This window comes from Thermobia domestica, chromosome 13, assembly GCF_964235325.1.
Source record: "Thermobia domestica chromosome 13, izTheDome1.hap1.1, whole genome shotgun sequence".
Lineage (NCBI taxonomy): Eukaryota > Metazoa > Arthropoda > Insecta > Zygentoma > Lepismatidae > Thermobia > Thermobia domestica.
This window is the reverse complement of record NC_137466.1, coordinates 69,797,619-69,817,100: the sequence shown is the minus strand read 5'-3', so window position 1 is coordinate 69,817,100 and position 19,482 is coordinate 69,797,619. Positions and strand designations below refer to the sequence as shown.

At 36.1% G+C, this 19,482-nt stretch overlaps 1 protein-coding gene across 3 annotated transcripts in view; it reads left to right on the top strand.

The window, feature by feature from the left end:
* LOC145668218 (putative helicase mov-10-B.1) overlaps positions 1–19,482 on the top strand; it is a 205,182-nt gene that overhangs the window by 148,869 nt on the left and 36,831 nt on the right. For all 3 annotated transcript variants that reach the window (XM_081735871.1, XM_081735870.1, XM_081735869.1), the window contains exon 18: positions 11,226–11,402. In XM_081735871.1, coding sequence (XP_081591997.1) covers positions 11,226–11,402 — 177 coding nt within the window. The remainder of the gene's footprint in view (positions 1–11,225; positions 11,403–19,482) is intronic.

Genomic DNA, 19,482 nt, shown 5'->3' with positions numbered 1-19,482 from the left:
ATTACATTATTTTTGATCTAAAGACTTGGAGATAACTAAAGCTCATATACGACAAATACATAGCATTTACCCAGTTGTTTATATTAATCTTAAATTGTAGCCTTGGAAATATATAATAAAACACACTTCAGGTGATTAATATTTATTTTCATTTCAGTGTGGGTCAAACAAAAGGTAATTGTACCAATACGTGCGTACACATGTTGTGTTGCACCCCATACAAACAAATCACTTTTATATTTCTATTTATACATATATCTTCAGAGTGCCCACCGTACAAAATTATACTTTTAATAATCATTTTTGGGTACTCTACCCAAACCTTCACATTATAAAATAATCACTAACAATTTTTCTAAAAAGACACCACACACATCTAAATATGTAAGCAGTGTTAATTTCACATAGCACTTTCTGTTCAAGTACACAAAATTATACTACCCGCGTATTCTTATCACAACAATTGTCACTTGTAACACTGAATATTTTTGTGTCCTGCATACCACAATACATGTCTAACGGGAAAATGTCACTCCAGATTAAATATTTTTAACAACTGCCTGTCATATGCAAGCAGCCTTTAAGAAAATGCATTCACAGTAGCGAAGCTTTAAGTTTCTAATGAACTCTTGAATTTGCTGATGTATGTCATACGTAGTTTGGCACATTCGTAATCATCAGGTGCGCCTGTCTATAATTAAAACTGTAAGAAGTAATTGGAAACTGTTGTCTGATATCAATTCAGTCTCAATAGGTTCAGTCTCGGATCTAATCTATCATAGAGCAATCCATCACTTTTGATTTCAATATCCAGTCTAGTGACAAACCAGAAAAACCGGAAAATAGTCAGGGAATCTGAGAAAGCCGGAAATAGTCACGGAATTCTGCTAAGAGTCAAGATTTCAAAAGCATTTGAAATAAAACATTAAGACTTATTTCATACATGATTGAGTGCTTGTTTTTTAATTGGCAACTTTAAACTTAGAAACTTATCTGTGTTTTCCACTGACGGTGTGTAACAACCTCAGATTGTGTGATTATGCATATCTTCTTTTGCTTTCGTTTGTGCAGTGGAATATCATTTAGGTTCCAGGGCCAAAACTGATCTCTCAAAAATTAATTTTTGTTTTGGACCCTAAACCCAAGTTTGTGGGGGAGAGAGAGAAAGAAAGAAAAAGAACACTGGGGAAAAATAAATTTCGGTTCTGAAATTGAAACTCAATTTTGTGTGTGTGTGTGTGTGGGGGGGGGGGGGCGAATGTTTCAGTTCCAGAACCAGTTTCATGTTCTCAAAAATATCAATTTCGGCTCTCGATTTCGCACCGAGAACAGTTTTTCCGGAAGCCCAGTAGAACTTACTCTCAGCTTGTCCACATTCTGGAAAGTCAGAGAAGTAAAAATGTGTCAGGGAAATGGTAGATTGGTCAGGGAAAAATCGATTTACGTCCATTGTTCAATTGAATTTATGAAGTAGTGTTAATTTCTTTACTGTATTACTGGATGCAAAATATGGTGTACCCAGTGATGATATTAAGGAAGACACTGTTCTCTGAAGTAGCTGTTGAAACTAATTTTATGCGAGGAACACATCTGTGTCCTGGCATATTTGCTCAAAAGAGTAGACACTGTTCTAGAAGTATTGCTTGGTGCCATGAGGATATTTGGACAAGTAGCTGAGAACGCGAAGAAACAGTATCTCCAGCTCACAGTGAAAGCTCAGACTGAAAGATTTAAGGAACACTTCAATGATTTCATAGCCAAGGACGGAGATGGTATTGGATTTGATGATTTTTTTACTTACTTTTAGGAAATGAGAAGGACTTCGTTGACTTATGGTCTGTTATAAAGCTGTATTTTATCTTCTCTCACGGAAACGCATTTGTTGAAAGTGGTTTTTCAATAAACAAAAATCTCATTGTTGAGAACTTACAAGAAGAACCTCTGGTGGCTCAACGGATTATATATGATTCTGTGATGAGAGTAGGTGGATCGTCAGGGTAAACAATTACAAGACGTATGATAAATTCAGTGAGAAGTTCATTGAGACAATATCAGGTGTTTTTGGAAAAGAAAAGAGAAATGAATGCTGGAGAGAAGAGGGGAGAGAAACAGAAGATTCAGCAACAACTAAAGGAGCTGGAAGAAGAAGATAAAATTAAACTGCGGAGACAACAAGGATATTCAGATCAAAGAAAAGAAAACTATGCGAGAAAGGATGAAAATAAGTTGTTAAATGGGTTGCATTTAACAACTGCACCGGCAATAGTGTGTGTTACACAGTTTTTCTTTGTAATCAATAAAATCATGTATGGAATGTTTATTACTATAAGCAATATTATGATGTTCTGTAATTGGTATTATAATTTGTAATTTGTTTTTATACCTTAAGTATGAAGTCTGTATACTGCACACTTTCGTTTGTAAATTTACATTTTGTGTAATATGTAATCAATATCGGCCTAATGCATATATTTGTAAATTTACATTCTTTTGGATTAAAGAAAATTGAAAAAAAGAAAGAAACGGAAGCGGAGAGAGAACAAGGCCAACTATGGGGAGGCTAGAGGCTATGTTTTTTTTTTTTTTTTTTATTATTATTATTATTATTATTATTCAGTGGTCAGGGAAATCTATAACTTTCGTTATGGAAAGTCAGGGATTTTTTTTCGCCAAATTGTGTAGACACCTGTTACTTACACCTATTTGTACTATTACCATTAACAGCCCTGATAATAATTGATAAATCGTATATGTATCATACATTGCAAAGGATAAATGACGAAGTTTTAGTGGAAACTTTTTGAGCTCTGCTTCTTGTTCAAAATATTTTCCTCTCTATTTTCAAACTTCCGAAATTTATTCCAATATCTCGCATTTTTACCTTGTTAATTAGCATATGCTTTGAAATATTCCTCCCACCATAGTTGGGATTCTACCTATTCCATGTAAGAAAGAGCAAGGCAAAAGGACGAGAACAGAAGAGCCAACCCAAAAGGGCCCTGGTTGAAACGATCCCATATCAAAAGGGTCAGACTGGAAACTGTTCCGCGTCAGAAAGCTTTACATCGAGACGACCCTGTGGCTCCGCGTAGCGTAGTCGCCAACGCTCTCGTCTTCGGTGCGAGTGGTGCCGGGTTCGATTCCCGGTGGGGGTACTCGGTCCAAAAAGTGTAAAAAGCTTTTTCAGGCCAGCCATCCTGAATGAGGTGTTCCTCATTCACACCAGGCAAATGCCGGGGTGGTACCTAGGCCTTTCTTCCCCTTCCTCGGATAGTGTGCTCGCCGAGGGACGTCATCCCTCAAAACGTGACGGGTTAACATGGCTATAGATGCCGAAAAGCCCAGAAATCTAAATCGAGACGGTCCTGCACATCAAAACAGCTCTGCGTCAGAAGAGGTGTCAAAATGACTTTTTCGAAAGAGCCCAGTCGAAACTCAAGTTGAAAACGTTACAATCAGAAGGGACCCAGTCAAAACACCCCGCATCAAAAGTGTCTGAAATCGATAGCCTAAGATCAAGGAATTAAAGGTATAAAGTAAAATAAATAAATAAAAGTTTTTTTTTTTTTTTTTTTTTTAAATTGTGGACAGTACCTATATTGTTTGTGTTCAAAGAACATGGTTGCTGAACTCGAGCGAGTCCTCCGTATTGTGAGAGTTAGAGATTGAGAATGCAATGCTGCATCTAAAATCGCAGTAAGGGTCAGACAAAAAGCACGTATGACCAACGAACTGGGAGAAAGAGGGGGGTGAAGTATACAGTGTTTACGAAAGGGGGCACCAGGTAAAGTATTAATAAACCAACAAAGTGGAACACACACATGTAAATTTCAACACAAATAAAATAGGTATTATCCACATATTACTTCTCTTTATTGTCTTATTCCTTCTGTTTATTTCCTTTATTTTTTTAAAAGTAAAATGCGCTTTTGATACTTTAGTCTCAGATTCTTTTGACGAGGAACCTTTGTAACCCGAGCTCTTCTGACGCGGGACCGTTTTGACCAGGTCCCTTTTGGCTCATGCTCTTCTGACATGAAATCCAGAGGACATTATGTGATGATATCAGTTTATAATGTCCCCCATTTGCACTTTGAAATAACTAGAAACTGACAAGGGGATAAAAATTTCCAGGGCCATTAACCTGTCCGGACATCAGACACCGGGACACGCTTCATAGTTCATATCCAAAGTTATCCTGACATTTGATCGCCTACAGGCGGAGAACATTTTTCAAATACTCCGTGAATATATATTATTTTTCCATATTTGCCGAATATTCCGTGAATGTTCATTAAGTGTCCGAACTGATCAACTGCTAATACATTCCGAATATTTGATTACCATTCACAATTTGAAAAAGAATTATTAAGGAACCATTTGAATTAACCCGTTTCGAAACAATTTAGTGTAAGTTTGGCTTCCGGTTCCGTAAACAGAATCGATATGTCGAAATGTATTTCGGTTCTGTTTCCAGAACAGAACCGAATTAAAAGTTCCATTTAGGTTCTAGTACCGGAACCTAAAATATATTCAGTTCCATTACTATTTACAACCTTAATACTAACTATGTTCAAAAACTCATTTCAAATTGTTCAATCGTTTCCCCGTGATGCGATCACAAACAGGCAACATCGATTTAAATGTGAAGAAAGAAATTATAAGATATGCCTTCCTTCTCCCCTTAGAGCTGTAGTTTTCACTGAGTTTCATCTTTCTAACTTTACGGAATTATAAGTTACTACTTTTTAACTGAAATTTTGAACCCCCTCTAGTTCCATTAGGATGCGCCTTTTAATCAAATTTTGAACCCCCCTCTAGTTCCATTAGAATGCGCCTTTTAATCAAAGTAGCATAATAGAAATCCAGCTCTACTTGTATGTTCAAAAATTAATTTCAAACTGTTAAACCGTTTCCCCGTGATGCGATCAGGAACAGGCTACATCGCTTTCAATGTGAAGAAAGAAATTATAGAAAATAATCTCACCCCTCCTTAAAATGGAAATTCTTAAAAACGCTGGGACACGGATTCGCTTTATTTTTAATGACGAGTTTTTATACCAAGCTTCATTTTTCTAACTTGACAGGATCGTGAGATACTCCCAATTTCGAATAGATTTTGACCCTTCACTCCCTTTCCCCTTAGAAGACTCATTTTAATTAAAGTAACATAATAAAAAGCCTTTGAGATATGTGATAGCTACATCCACAAACTCATTTCAAACGTTTTAGCCTTTTTCTCGTGATGGAACAGGGTGTCTATCGGTCACGAAAGTCACGAAAAAGTCAGAAAATCAGAAAACGGTCATGAAAGTCAAGAAAAAGTCACGAAATTTAGCTTTTGGGTCACGATTTTTGTTATCTGTACAAATATAAGTAAAGATTGGAAATTTTGTTCTATAAAATGTCCAAATTAAAAAATAAAAAAAAAAGCCTATTGTCCGCTTTAGACGCTACCAAATCGCAAGCAAAGCGCGCTTCTATCGCATGCATGAAAATTCAGCCCAATCCACACCCAAATTCGCTCTTGAGAATGTTAATAAATTTTATGGTTTGGGAAAGAAAAGGTCACGAAATTTTATTTAGAATTTTAGTAGACACCCTGTGGAATCACAAGGGGGAAGTGTACTATGGATATACTTCAAATGACAGGAATACTTACCATATTTTCATCGTCTGAGAGATACAGCGAAAAATTTATACCTTCCGCTATTGAAACATAATTGCTACCTATATCATCACAATACTTCTGTAAATATCAGACCATTTCGTGAGCATTTTTGTATTCTCTTTTGTGAGCATGTTTTCAGGTCCAAACTGCTGGGAGTACAACACCGTAAATATAACCTTGGCTAGTTTGAATCTCTTTTTAATAGTAATATTTCATCTTTAACGACTTTGCTGTTATACTAAGACGTTAAAGCACAATGAGATTTATAACTTCTGTAAATCAGTGTTAGAGAGAAAATACAGATGGTGATCAGAAAAATGGAGACACCTGAACGAAATTGCAACTTACCAGATTAATATGGTGTCGGGCCACCTTTCGCCTTCAGAACAGCGTTGATGCCACGTGGGATGGAGGCATAGAGGTCGTGAATGGTAGCAAGTGGAATTTTACACCATTCCTCGTGCAGGGCATCGGCCAGTTCTATGAGAGAGGATGGAGGTGGAAATAGTCGCCGGAGTCGTGTTTCCAAGACGGACCACAGATGTTCAATGATGTTGAGATCTGGGGATTGGGCGAGCCAGGGGAGGTGTTGAACTTCATCCCGATGTTCCTCAAACGACGCTGCAACAACGCCAGCTGAGTGAATGGTTGCATTATCATCCTGGAAGATGGCGTCATTGTCCGGGAACAACATCCGGACCATAGGACGCAAGTGGTCTCCAAAAATTGCAACATAATAGTTGGCAGTGATTCGTCCGCTAAGTGTGACCACAGGATCCAATGAAAACCATGATATTGCGGCCCACAGCATCACCGAGCCGCTGCCATGTTTCACAGTTGGGCGGAGACACTGCAGATCATAAGCTTCTTTGGGCGTTCTCCACACATAAACACGGCCCGTGGTTGGGAATAGGGTGAAGGATGACTCATTCGACCATATCACGTTGCCGGTCCTCAACGGTCCAAGTTGCATGGTCGCGGCACCATTTGCGGCGTGCGAAAGCGTTATGGTCCCTGATGAGCGGTTTGGCCCGTGCAACACGACCCCGTAAGTTCATGTCATGTAATTCGCGGCGGACTGTGATTGTCGAAACAGGGTGAGGGAGGTGCTGATTGAGTTCCTCCGTGACTTGTTCCGCAGTGGCACGACGGTTCTGCGTGACAATGCGCTTTAATACCCGGCGTGACCTGTCATTCATGATTTTCTTCCGCCTACTGTTCCGCTTCCCCGGTGTGGTTTTCCCGTGTGTTGTGTAGGCCGTCATCACCTTAGACACTGTCCCACGCGACACACCTTACACAGTAGCTACTGCCGTCACACTCACTCCACATAACCGGCACCAACAATTTGCCCTGTTTGAAAATCTGAGAGGTCTCCCATTTTACACTACCTCCGTCTGCTGCAGCCACTGGACACTGCGCCTGACGTAGTATGGAGACCGACCTAACACACCACCACCAGCGGTCCTGCGCTGCGGGCGCCACGACACCACTGCCAACCCATACATCTGAAGTGTTACCAGCTACAGGTGTTTCCATTTTTCTGATCACCATCTGTATTTTCTGGTGTAGGAAAGAAAAATGAACTTTAACGAGAAAACTGATGTTAGTCCCGAAAATTTATTTTTGAAAAAATAAAATGACTGGTAAAATAAGTGAGAAGATGGCATTGAAGAGAAAGATACCATTGTCATCCATTCGTTGTGTAGCTGAAACTTTAAAAAAAAAAAAAAAAAAAAAAAAAAAAAAAAAAAAAAAAGTTGAAAAACATATAAGGGTGGTTCAATAGTAATGTTTTTTTAAGTTTCAGCTACATAACGAGACACACTGTGCCTTACTTTCACTTGGAGAACCTGTGTGCGAAATATGAACTGGATTAAGCATAATTTAGAACCCCTAAAATGTTTACTTTAGTTGATCTTTGAAATTATTATATATATTTCATGAAATATATGGTCATGGATATGATAACCATATGATAATGTTGATACTTCACTGCTGAGATACAAAAATGCTGCCACACACAAATCCTCACCATTGTAGTAATGTTCATATGCTTGCTTTGGTAGTAACTGGAAACGGCATGGAAGTTCTGATTACTGTGCCGTAGATCCCTAACAACACAGATATAGTTCAAGCCGAAGCCTCTTGTTCGGCAATCCTAGAATGTGGCTTGCAAGATCAGATTAAGGGACTTGTCTTCGACATAACAACATCAAATACCGGCCCTTTGCAGGGAGCTTGCGTCAAAATTTACCAATGTAGGGTAAAGAGCTCCTCTGAATGGCCTGCCAGCCACATTGTGGAAGTAAATCTGTCTGATGTCTTCAAGTACAAACGTAGTCCTTCGGCAGAGCCGAACATCCCCCTGTTTGCTAGGTTTAGCAAACATTATCAATAGCATTATCTTAACCATGATTATTGAAGCCTTGCACTCGATAATCCTGATCTGGGGAAAAGATGATCGGAATCAGAGGACCTAGCAGACCTGAAATCTCTAGCATTGAGTTACCTGAAAAATGCAATTGAATTTTCTGCACATCCGCGTAACGATTACAAAAAATTTCTGGTTCTTTCACATTCTTCTTGGGTGAACAGCGTAAAGGAGTTCACATTAAAACCCCTGGTGCTTTTCACCATGCCAGGTAGATGGCAAAGGATATTTATTTGATAAAGATATTCCTATTTCGGAAGGAGCTAAAACTAACTGCGAGTTACCTTACGACAGTTTTTTTACTGTTACTGTTACACTTTTTCACTGTTTATACTGGCATGAGTTACCAATCGCTGCTCACGCTTCAAAAAATGATTTTGACTTCATGAAGGACCTTGTAGCCGGTCTGCCAGATCAGCCCAGTGCCAAAGTAGCTTTAAATTCTCTTCAGATACATCTGTGGTATCTGTCGGAGGAGTTAGTCTCTCTTGCCTTTCTTAACGAACAAGTCTCTTACTAGAACACACACACACACACAAAAAAAAAAAAAAAGAATAAATTGGACACGCCAGAAGGGAAAGGACTCAAAAGGTTGGAGGGGAAGAACTTGCTCTGCCGACTGCACCACCGAGAAAACTAGGAGGATCTTCCATGGGATATTTTCGAATGGCCAAGAGAAATCTCTTACCTTTCTCGCGATAGATCCGTCAACATGGGAGTATGATACTACATACCAGGAATTTAAGAATGCTTTCAAGAGCATGGCAGTTTCCAGTGACACTGCTGAGCCTGCGATCGCTCATGCTATTAATATTAACAATTGCCTAACGAAGGATTAGTTGCAGAAACAGTACCTTCTAAAGTTGGTTGTAAAGCAAGCATCGTAAGGATATGCCATCTGTTCAGAAGTCTTTGACGTGAAATGTTACAAGTGCGACATGTTCATCCTTAGACGCTACCTGCATTGGAGATTAATTTAATATAGCATTTTTCATTTCTACTTTTGTACTGATATAAGCAATTCCCTCAAAAGTGGGAGAAAACAAATGGATGCGCCTAGACAACGTAGAAAATTGTACCCACGTAATGATTTGTTTCTTACCGAAGTGTTGTGTATATGTGTATATGTGTATAAGCTGTTTCAGAATTACTTTGAAGATAAGAAAATCATTTGGGGGGGGGGGGACCCCTGAATTTTGGACTAGGAAGACAAAATTTTGGAAGTGAACTCTGTACAGTAACTGGTACACATCGAAGATGTGTCCCAATTAGAATAAACACTTTGGAAAACTAAACCACCCTAATATATATTTATATATATATATTATTTGTAACAAACGTATCTTTTTCTTTTCTTCTTTCTTTCTTTCTTGCTTTATTTTGTGACTAAGGCACCGAGCGAAATTACAATATCAACCAAACTGATGAATTACTTATTGTTAATAAGATACATGTTTAATATAAACAAAGCTTTCTACCTGTAAGCAAACACAGGTAACAATGATACACTTTACTGTACACATTTCAATGTTAGTGTGTCATTTTCATCAGTACAATTTCGTTAAGGAGACAACGTTGTTAAAAGAGTACAATGCCCGTGAATTTTCTCGTATTTATAAGCAGATTAAAATATATGCCTTTGCTATAGAAATAAAAATTATAACAGGTTATTGTAGCATGAATACATTACCGCTCAAACGTACTGGATTTACGTGATCGTCTGCTGTGGACCTATTACTTTTGGCACGAAAACTTTGCCGCTGTATATCAGAACTAATTCTATCTAAAGCACAAAATTTGGCGACAATTGGATCGGGATCTAAAAAATATTGCAAATGATATATCTAATTATAATTCTTAAAATGGATACACAAAAAGACAATCTGTAATAGATATTGCGTAGTATAGCAGGAGTGTGGAAGGTGAGGTAATATATTAGTTTTTGACGTACGGGATCAATGCAGTGACAGAAATTAAGAAAGAAAAATTTTATATAATCTGGTGGTTTTTTTTTTTTTTTTTTTTTTTTTATATCTTTTTGATATGTTTACGTTTAAAAAGCCAAAGGTATCATATTTTAAAAAGTGTTTACGACAGTGTGTATATGGCCTTTTGTGATCAATCATCGCTCAGTAGCAACGTATATGAAGTGTTTACTGATGCTATTCAAAGTCGCAAAATGGGGGACCCGGGTTCGATTCCCGGCGGGAGCTCATGTGGTTCGGATTCCACGTTAATCAGTAGGTCCACGTCTCATATAGCCTCGCTGCTGAACGGGACGTTAAACTCAGTCAACTCAACTCAACTCAACTCATTTTAAGAATATAACTAGATATATCATCTACAATACTTTTCAGATCCCGAACTAACTGTAGCTAAATTTTATGCTTTAGACAGGAGTACCCCTGACACACGGCAGCAAAGTTCTCGTCACAAAATAATAGATCCCTAGTAGATGCTCATTAAAACCTGGAGTGTTCGAAAACTTCTGAGCGTTACTGTACTCAATTTCACTTACTCTATTATTTCTTCTCATCAAAAGAATTTGTCTAAAAAATGTGTAATGGGATGATTTTAACACAACACTAAAATATACCCATACTTGATTACCCAATACTTAGTAAATAATACAGTGAAATCGAGTATTCATCATTCTGGGCTGATTATTCTCGTAAACGTTCAGTAGTTTTATAATATGTCGACAATTTTTTTTTTCAGCTAGCTTCAACACACAAAGAGGAAGTATACAAGCTTAGGACGAAAGAAACCTAGAACATTATTACCCACTAAGATTTTATTTCCGAAGTCAAAAAGCACGTAAATAGAGGAAGAAAAGTAGTATTAGTTTTAAAATGGAAGGAAAATCACCGACAATGCAATTTTTCTAGCACCGTTTTTTCCTTAATGAATTTATACTTATGAAGATGACTAACCGTCATTGAATAAAAAGCTTTGTTCATAAACCTTAACATATTTATTTCTCAGTTGCACTTTAATATTAAATATATTATGTACAGTAAATCCGAAGCAAAAGATTTGTCTAACTAAAATATTTTATAACAGCTCAAAATTAATGTACAATTATATAATATTTTTATTTATATTATTGTTACTATATAGGTCTACAAATTGAAACACAATCTACAGTCACGTGGATGGCAGGATGTTCTCGTTGGTTCTGTGGAAGCCTTCCAGGGTCAAGAGAAAAGAGTGATTATCATTTCTACCGTGAGATCAAACCCAAAGCTGCTCGACTATGACAAGAAGTTTCAGCTTGGTTTCTTGGTTGACAAAAAGGTAGGTTCTTTTAGTTCCTCTTCTACAAATCTAGTCTCAATAAAGCGTGAGATACATGCGCGGTTAATTGCACAGAGCGTGCCTAGATCAGTAGCAGAATGATTTTTTTTTTCTGGAAACCAAGGTCATATGTGATGTAGTAGTAGCCATATGTGGGATTTGTGATAAACATATACAGTCATGGTTAAAAGTCAGAGCACACTACTGATTTTTCAGACTCGTTAGGGACTTTACGGCATAGTATTTTTCAAGAAAATCCCGAAATTTCGGTACTTGAATTTTGTTTAAACGGATGTTTACTGCAATCATTGCTTCGTATATTTCCCTGTAAAATAAACTGAATGAAGAATCCTCTTGCATCTGGGTCAGTAGAATTTGCTTCATTTTGTAATTGTTTGTTTTTCACATGAAATGAAGTGCGAATATGCTGCTCTAAATAATTCATAGTGCACCCAACTTTGTTTTTATCGCACAAAAAAATAAGAAAAAGAAAAAAAACTTTGCCATCGGTGGTAAATGCATCATCGACTTCTATCCAAGACCATAACTTCTGAGATAACGAAGAGGCAGGTGAAGCCATTTCGGTTTTGTACAGCTGAAACGCGGATTAAATATTGAGGCAAGCTCTTTAATGCTCAAACTTTACGGTTGAGTTAACAGTGCTTCAATCAGGATTTATTGTCGCTGGCTACAGAAATAAAAACGCTTACAACAACAAAGTAGAGATGAAAGGTAAGTACCATTCAGCTTTATACTTACTGCCTTCCATTGTTGGTTCTTTTCGTTCGCCGTGTGTGATTGCCGCTCCCTGTCATGAACTGCAAACTAAAACACTGTCGATTCGATTCCTGATGTAGTTGCTACGATGCGGCGAATCAGAAAACTACTATGTTCGTACAATGAAGACAAATCGCACTTTTAAGTTAGTATGTTATATTGTCGAGAGCTGAAAATGAGGAGAGGCAAGGGAGAACAGACGGTTTAAATTTTACTTTTTATCTATCACACTAGCATGTATGCCAAAAATCCAATGGATTTTCCTCTTAAGGACTATTTAATGTAAGGAATATTTCATATCTTAAGAATATGTAAAAATATGTAATATAAAAGTCCCTACCGATATAATTTCTAATTCTATGAATCCATATTGATGTAGGATTCGATTCCCGACGGGAGCTCATGTGGTTCGGATTCCACGTTAATCAGTAGGTCCACGTCTCATATAGTCTCGCTGCTGAAAAGGGCCGTTAAACTCAAAATCAACTCAACCCAGACTGATGTAATTCAATATTTAATTTCACACATGTACATGCAAAGGAAAAAAATATGTAATTACATAGAAATCCGGCTTAATTATTACCTATAAGATACTTGAGAGCAAGCTGATTACGGAAAGACCTTCATTTCGCTTATCCATTGATTCTGATTCGTCGAAATTTGCAGTTGAATTTGCATCTGTTAGTCGTGCGCTTAAAATGATAAACGCCATCGATTGTGTTCATTACTTGGTAGAAAAAGAGCTTAAAGAAAGTTATGATTTACGACTTTATGACCGACCTTTGTGGGTTTATCGTAAATAAAACTATATTATCTCTCTCTCTCTCTTGTTTCACTTGCTCCAAACTTTGGTTTCATGGCTTCCAGTGCCCACAAAAGGTTGTCATAAACCATACAAGCAATCCTCGTCTCCACCGACCGCTGGAATGATATCGGGGAAGAGAAGAATGCTTGCCGTAAAGATAGATGAACAAAACAAATTAATGTAAATAATCTATAAATTGTTACAACGCCCTGTAAAGCTATAAGCAATTACGGCTAAGAATTAAACGTGAGATTAAAATTGCGAGTACTATGTATTGTAATTAAACAAAAAATATACAATAAGTAAACTACAAGCAAATTATATTTAACAACCTGAGCGCTCAAAATGATTACTCTCAATTTAACTTTTATTTTCTTAAGATCATTTACTTCGATCAGGTGGCTTTTTCAATTTGTAAGAATGATTCTTTCTCAATTCTACTTACAGTTTGCGTTGGCGGCATGGAATAAGAGTTGTGGATAATTTATATAACACTCGTGTTTCACTATGCACTGCACAAGGAGGGTGGGGATTTAGTCAGCCGCGGTGTCCTCTTCTGCGCGATCCTCTCCACAGAAATCTGGTTCTCAAATCCAATCCAGTAGTTCATATATCACACGAAAGAAAGCATCCAACAATCATGCTGCTCACAATAGGATCATCGTTTGGAAGTGCTCCTGCCAAGATTCATTGACTGCATCGAAGTACGTTTAAAACTAACTTGCTAGCCCTTTATCTTTTCGGCTACAACAACTCATAAAATCACAAAATGAACTTAGATTCAAGGCTCGTTCTATAATTACACAACACCGACACTTGGTTCCTTTTACTTCAACTTCTTAGGAACAACAACGGGCACAAAGCTCTGGAAACAAAGTCAGGTCGACGGGCTGGATGCGAACCCGTGTAAAAGCCTACTCTACGTGCAGGACGCACGACAGGTGCGAAGGCACCCCTGCCTAACCGAGTCTCTTCAATAGACTGACTTGCTTTCTTCGCCAACCTCTTGTGTTGCTTCTCCAAAGGGAAAATCTCGGTTTTGACTTGAAACGCAACCAACTGATGCAATAGCTAAACTTAGCGATGAGACTTCTTGCTGGAATGTTCTGTGAAGCGATTCTTCTTTCTTTCTAGCCATAAAAGGACTGCTGGGCGATTCGATCGAAGTTAGTTGCACACACACACATTCAAACATATATGTATATGCTTGGGAAGAGAGAGAGTTCTTGGAAAATTTCCATACGAGGCCTGTTCATTAATTTTGAATTTCACACTACATAAATTGTCTTTCTTCTCTTGATTAACACAATTAATGACCGCCAAAGATCCGTAATAACCTATGGCGCCCACAGGGCTCCGAGCAAATTGATACAATTTGCGATGAGAATCCTGGCCGTCGAAGGGTTGATGGTCCATGTTGAAATGTCACTGGAAAAATCGCTGTATTGTGGAACACCCTGTATATAAATCTAATGTCACTGGGGACTCACTGTAAAAATTCGGTATATTGGGACTGTACTGTATATAACGGATCATACTTCACTTGATAACTATAAGGTTGTTCAACCTGTATGACGATAAGCCACCTTTTGTTAAAGCCACCTTTATATTCTGATTGAGCCACTTTTGTGCCACCATTAACAAAATGTTCGTCATTTTCAGTTTATAGTCTCTTTTATTTATTTGTCTATTTATTTATTTTCAATAACTGGTTTCTCACCATAATTAAATGTACTTTAGTTTACTTTTCAATTATCTTTTACTAAACACACGATATATTCAAACATGTTAAACCAAATAAATGTACAAATGAACATTGACACAGAACATACTTAACTACTAGACAATAGCAACAATATGTATACCGATTTCGGAAGTGTAGCCTAACAACGGAATGAACATTAATATCGGAATTCCTAATCTCTGTATTTTATGTAGTGTAATGTGTGTATATGCACCCTTTTACAACAAACTTAATCAATACTTAAACTTTTCTTATCCAAGATATTTTGTAATATTCAACTATTAAACGTAAACATGTATTATAATATCAAAAGATAATCATATTCAATAATATTCGTATTCATTCACATAAAAACATTAATGAAACACAATAATATTTAAAGCAAGCATTTCGTAAGACAATTATAACATTAATCTCATACTAATTATCCAAACTACCATATTTTTAATTTACTAAATATCAAAACTACTAAAAGAATTCAAAATCAAATATACTATCAAGTTTCAATAATCATATTGCTCAAACAACAAACAAAAGCTCTATTAAGTCGCTTCAAATAAATTTGGATTCACATGTCAACACATTTTTTTTTTTTTTAAATTTTAATTATCAGCATTACTCACAACAAACGTAAACTTTTTATTTTATTTATTAATTGCAATAAGTATGCGGGCATCAACACAAGTGCACGGATCTTTTATATCATTAGCGAACGTACAATCATGGGCTGATACAGTTATGACTTTACTCTCAGTTTCAACAGACATCTTCCTGGCAATGGCAAAATCAAATCTACCAACACATTGACGGGCATTAATCGCAAACACATGTAACAAGAGGGATATACAATCCACCTCTAAACGCATTAAACACTTAGAATAAACTCTCTCTACTCTTCTAGCATTCCCAAGCTAGGTATTCAAGGAGTGACAAGGAGTATCTGTGTCCGAACGTGAACCGCCCTCTAATGGCCTTTGGTTTCACTTAAAAATACGCGTACATAATAACAATAAATCCATATAAGTATGCCGCTCTATACAGCCTTTGGCATCTCGGAAATAGCCCTAACTCACTGGTAATGCTCAATTGCCATTCGGTTGAAAAATGTATACAGCTCAAAACCCTTCACACGCAATCATTTTGTTCGCTCGACGACCATTACAGATATCAACGTGACTAACAGATTTAAACTTGATTGCCTTAACATACTATAAGCAATGGAATCTATTAATTACTATTAAATTGTACAATAAACCAATTTCTTTCCATTATTTATTTATTTATTTCCCCCTTTCTTTTTCAAATTCTCAATTCTCAAAATTCTCAAATTCAATCTAAATTTTGTTACGTATTACTATTATGTGAGCTTATTGACAAGTGCTGATTCGAAACGATATTTTCTCTCTTTGCGAGCTTTCAAACATAAAATATAATCGGTTAAACAACAAAGTAATTTGTTAATTCTGATCATTCTATTCCAATGAACTGTATAGCGAAAGCTTCAACTAACGCTTTTTACATACTGACATAGATAAAAACTCTAATAAAGTGAATTAAACAATTTTTCCACCTGTATGAATTATCTAAGACAAAATGAAACTAAGTTAGGTACTCTCTCCTTTGTGTGAGTCGTTGAGCAATAGATAAACTTGTAAAAAATTATGAAAGCAAACCCTTTTTTTTTAATATGCTGACTACATAAAAACTACTTCTTCATTTTGGAATATATATATATATATATATATATATATATATATATATATATATATATATCTTTCGAAGTAATAATTAAGATACACGAACATAATACGTAAACGTAATACAATATATGAACAAAATTCAAATTCTAATTGCATTTTCTTTACTAGATACAAATTCTATTCATGAAACTAATAAAGTTCAAAACTAAACAAAATCTGCCTATATACTAACATTTTTACGTATTATATCATAATATGCAAAACAGTTAAACTGTTTATCTATGCACTTGGATTACATAACCTAACTAATAAACTTTCAAACATTTTAATATATACATGGGTTAAACGGCGGTTAAGCCTTTCAAAGTGCCATCCTGCGTGTCATTGGTTGACAGCACAGGTTGTAAGTCGTTAATTAAACAAAAATATAGGTTAATGAATTGGTCCCGAAGACCAAAAGGCACCGACTTACAATCTCACATAGCTAGAGTGGGCGGGGTCGCTGAACTCCCCGACGATTTGAATAAATCGCTCCTGCACTAAATCCTAATCCCTCTCAGCTGAATGCTTCAAGCATTACAGCTATGTCATAATCGGGTAAATTTTTCCAACCCTAATTGGACTGTCAGTACCTAGACCTAAAGAAGGTATTTTAAGAAAATAAACATATGAAAAGGACAATAAGAATACCCTGGGGGGGGGGGGAGTTCGATACTACAGCCCTGCATCTCAATATCATCAACCATTCAATAACTACTAATTATTTTAGGCCCGCTCATACCTACAAAATTAGTAGGTTTACAAAATATTCTTTTAAAGAGCGCTAGCCAAAAAATGTGCGGCCTACTGGCAAAGTGCACGTATCAACATCAGGATTATTGTCGCATCCGGGAGTAAGTTACAATCGAGAATAAACCATTACATTTGACCATATCGGGTTGTGATCATATCACTTACAATCAGAATGTCATATTCGTTGTTCAATTAATTTTAGTTTAACAATTATTATTCACGTTCCCTCAATTTCTAAAATACACTCATTTAAAATTTAAAACAATATTCATCAAATTTTATCCAAAATTAAACCAATAAAATTAATGAATTCAAAATCGACGATAAATTTAACTATCAAATTTCCATAATGTTTATAATTTGTTCATTAAACCTTAATACAGTTTAGCACCTGCTCTTACGTAATAAAGTTGATGTATTCTCATAACATAAATTTAATTCTGAAAAACGTTACCTAAAATCCCAACTTAATATCTTAAGTTTATTTACTTATTTTAACTTGGTTATAACAATTTATCAACAACAATTTTGTGATGGACGTTTAATGGCGACTAACTGGGTTATGGGCACCTGTAAAACTGAGCTAAAATAATTCATATTGCGGTTGTCTTTAAAAAGACAATTTACACAACATAAGAGGGATAAATTCACCTCAAAGCATGGGCGTTTCTAGAAATATTTCTTACGCATTCCCAACATCGAACATAAAAGGGATATACATATCAACCTCATGGACCATTGTCATTCAGTAGCATAAACGCACAAAAATATAGGCTTCTTGCCTCCTCCAGCACCAATGGCTGGGAACTTAACAACAACAACGAGGGAAAAATCAACCTCGAAAAACACAGATGCGGCCTTTCATTGCCCTTTGCATCGTGTACACTCCGCAATATATGTAATTCATGGTCCTAAATACAAGTGTTTGCCTCTCTATAGACCTTATACACGCTATGATCGCCCTCTATGCGAATATCATCGCTAAAATCCCGAAACTCAACATCGGTGCCGCTTTTCAATTAGCCTTTGACACCGGCATTAATCCGCAACATGGAAACTACTTATTAGCTCTTTTTAATCCATTCTTGCCCAATCATAGTTCTTAACTTACCACTGGCCTTTGCCTTGCATATCTCAGTTACTCACTGCCACTATACGTCCTTTTTTTTTTTTTTTTTCATTTCGTTTCAAAGCATTTCAAATTGAACGAAACTAATTGCCAAATCGTTTCACTGAACTGAAACAAGTTTCTGATGCAAACTTAAACAAATATCGAGAATACTTCAACATTGAATTATTTACGATGCAAAATTATTCACACTTAATAAAATATTTCACTTTAAATGTACCAAATATGTTATAGGTAATGCTACCTAATTGAAATAGACACTTGATATTCGATACCAAATTGTATCGGTTGTTATTGGTAGTACAATTTTCACGAAATATTATAATAAAGCTTACAATTTAGATAATAACAGCGTTTTGTATTTTCCAATAGTATTTCATGCACTTCTTATTATTTTATTTCGTGAAAACAGCACTATAGGAAGGAAAGAAGAGAACAAAATTATTTACCCAAATAAATGCAATTTATTATCTCTTTTAAGTCAATTGAAGATAACTGTCTGATTAAAATGTGAAATTTTAAGCGTCAATTAAATGTCTTTCCTGTTTCTCAAATATATATATATTAAACGTCACAAGCCAAAATGGAATTTTGAAGTGTGTGTATACAATTGCCAAATCACACACTAGCTGAGGCCCAATCGGACGCTACCCCGATTTCGTCACTTTAATTTTGAAAGAAAGTAGTGACGCCTCTAAAAGTTGAATCATAATTTTCAACCTTTTACCACTTCTTAACTTGTAGAACGGTTATTTCTAAACTCAATTAAATTTGAAACTTCATTAACATCATGGCAAATACCCATTGACTTTGCATAGCAAATACCATATGTGAATAAATTCGTAAACAGATTTATTAAATTCAACATTATTTTCAATTATTTACAAAATCATACTAAGTATTATTTAATTTTCAATGTTCAGACGCCTAACCAGTCTTATATTACAAAACTCATTATACTTTTGCACATACTTCATGACAAAGTCAGATGAAAAGATTCATTAACTAAGGAACACACTTTTTTTTTTTTTCAAAATGCAAATTTCATAATTAATTGTAACATTCATCAGTATTTCTCTAATTGAATTTTCAAATATCTCTAATTGCCTAACATTTCTCTAAATGCCTAATGG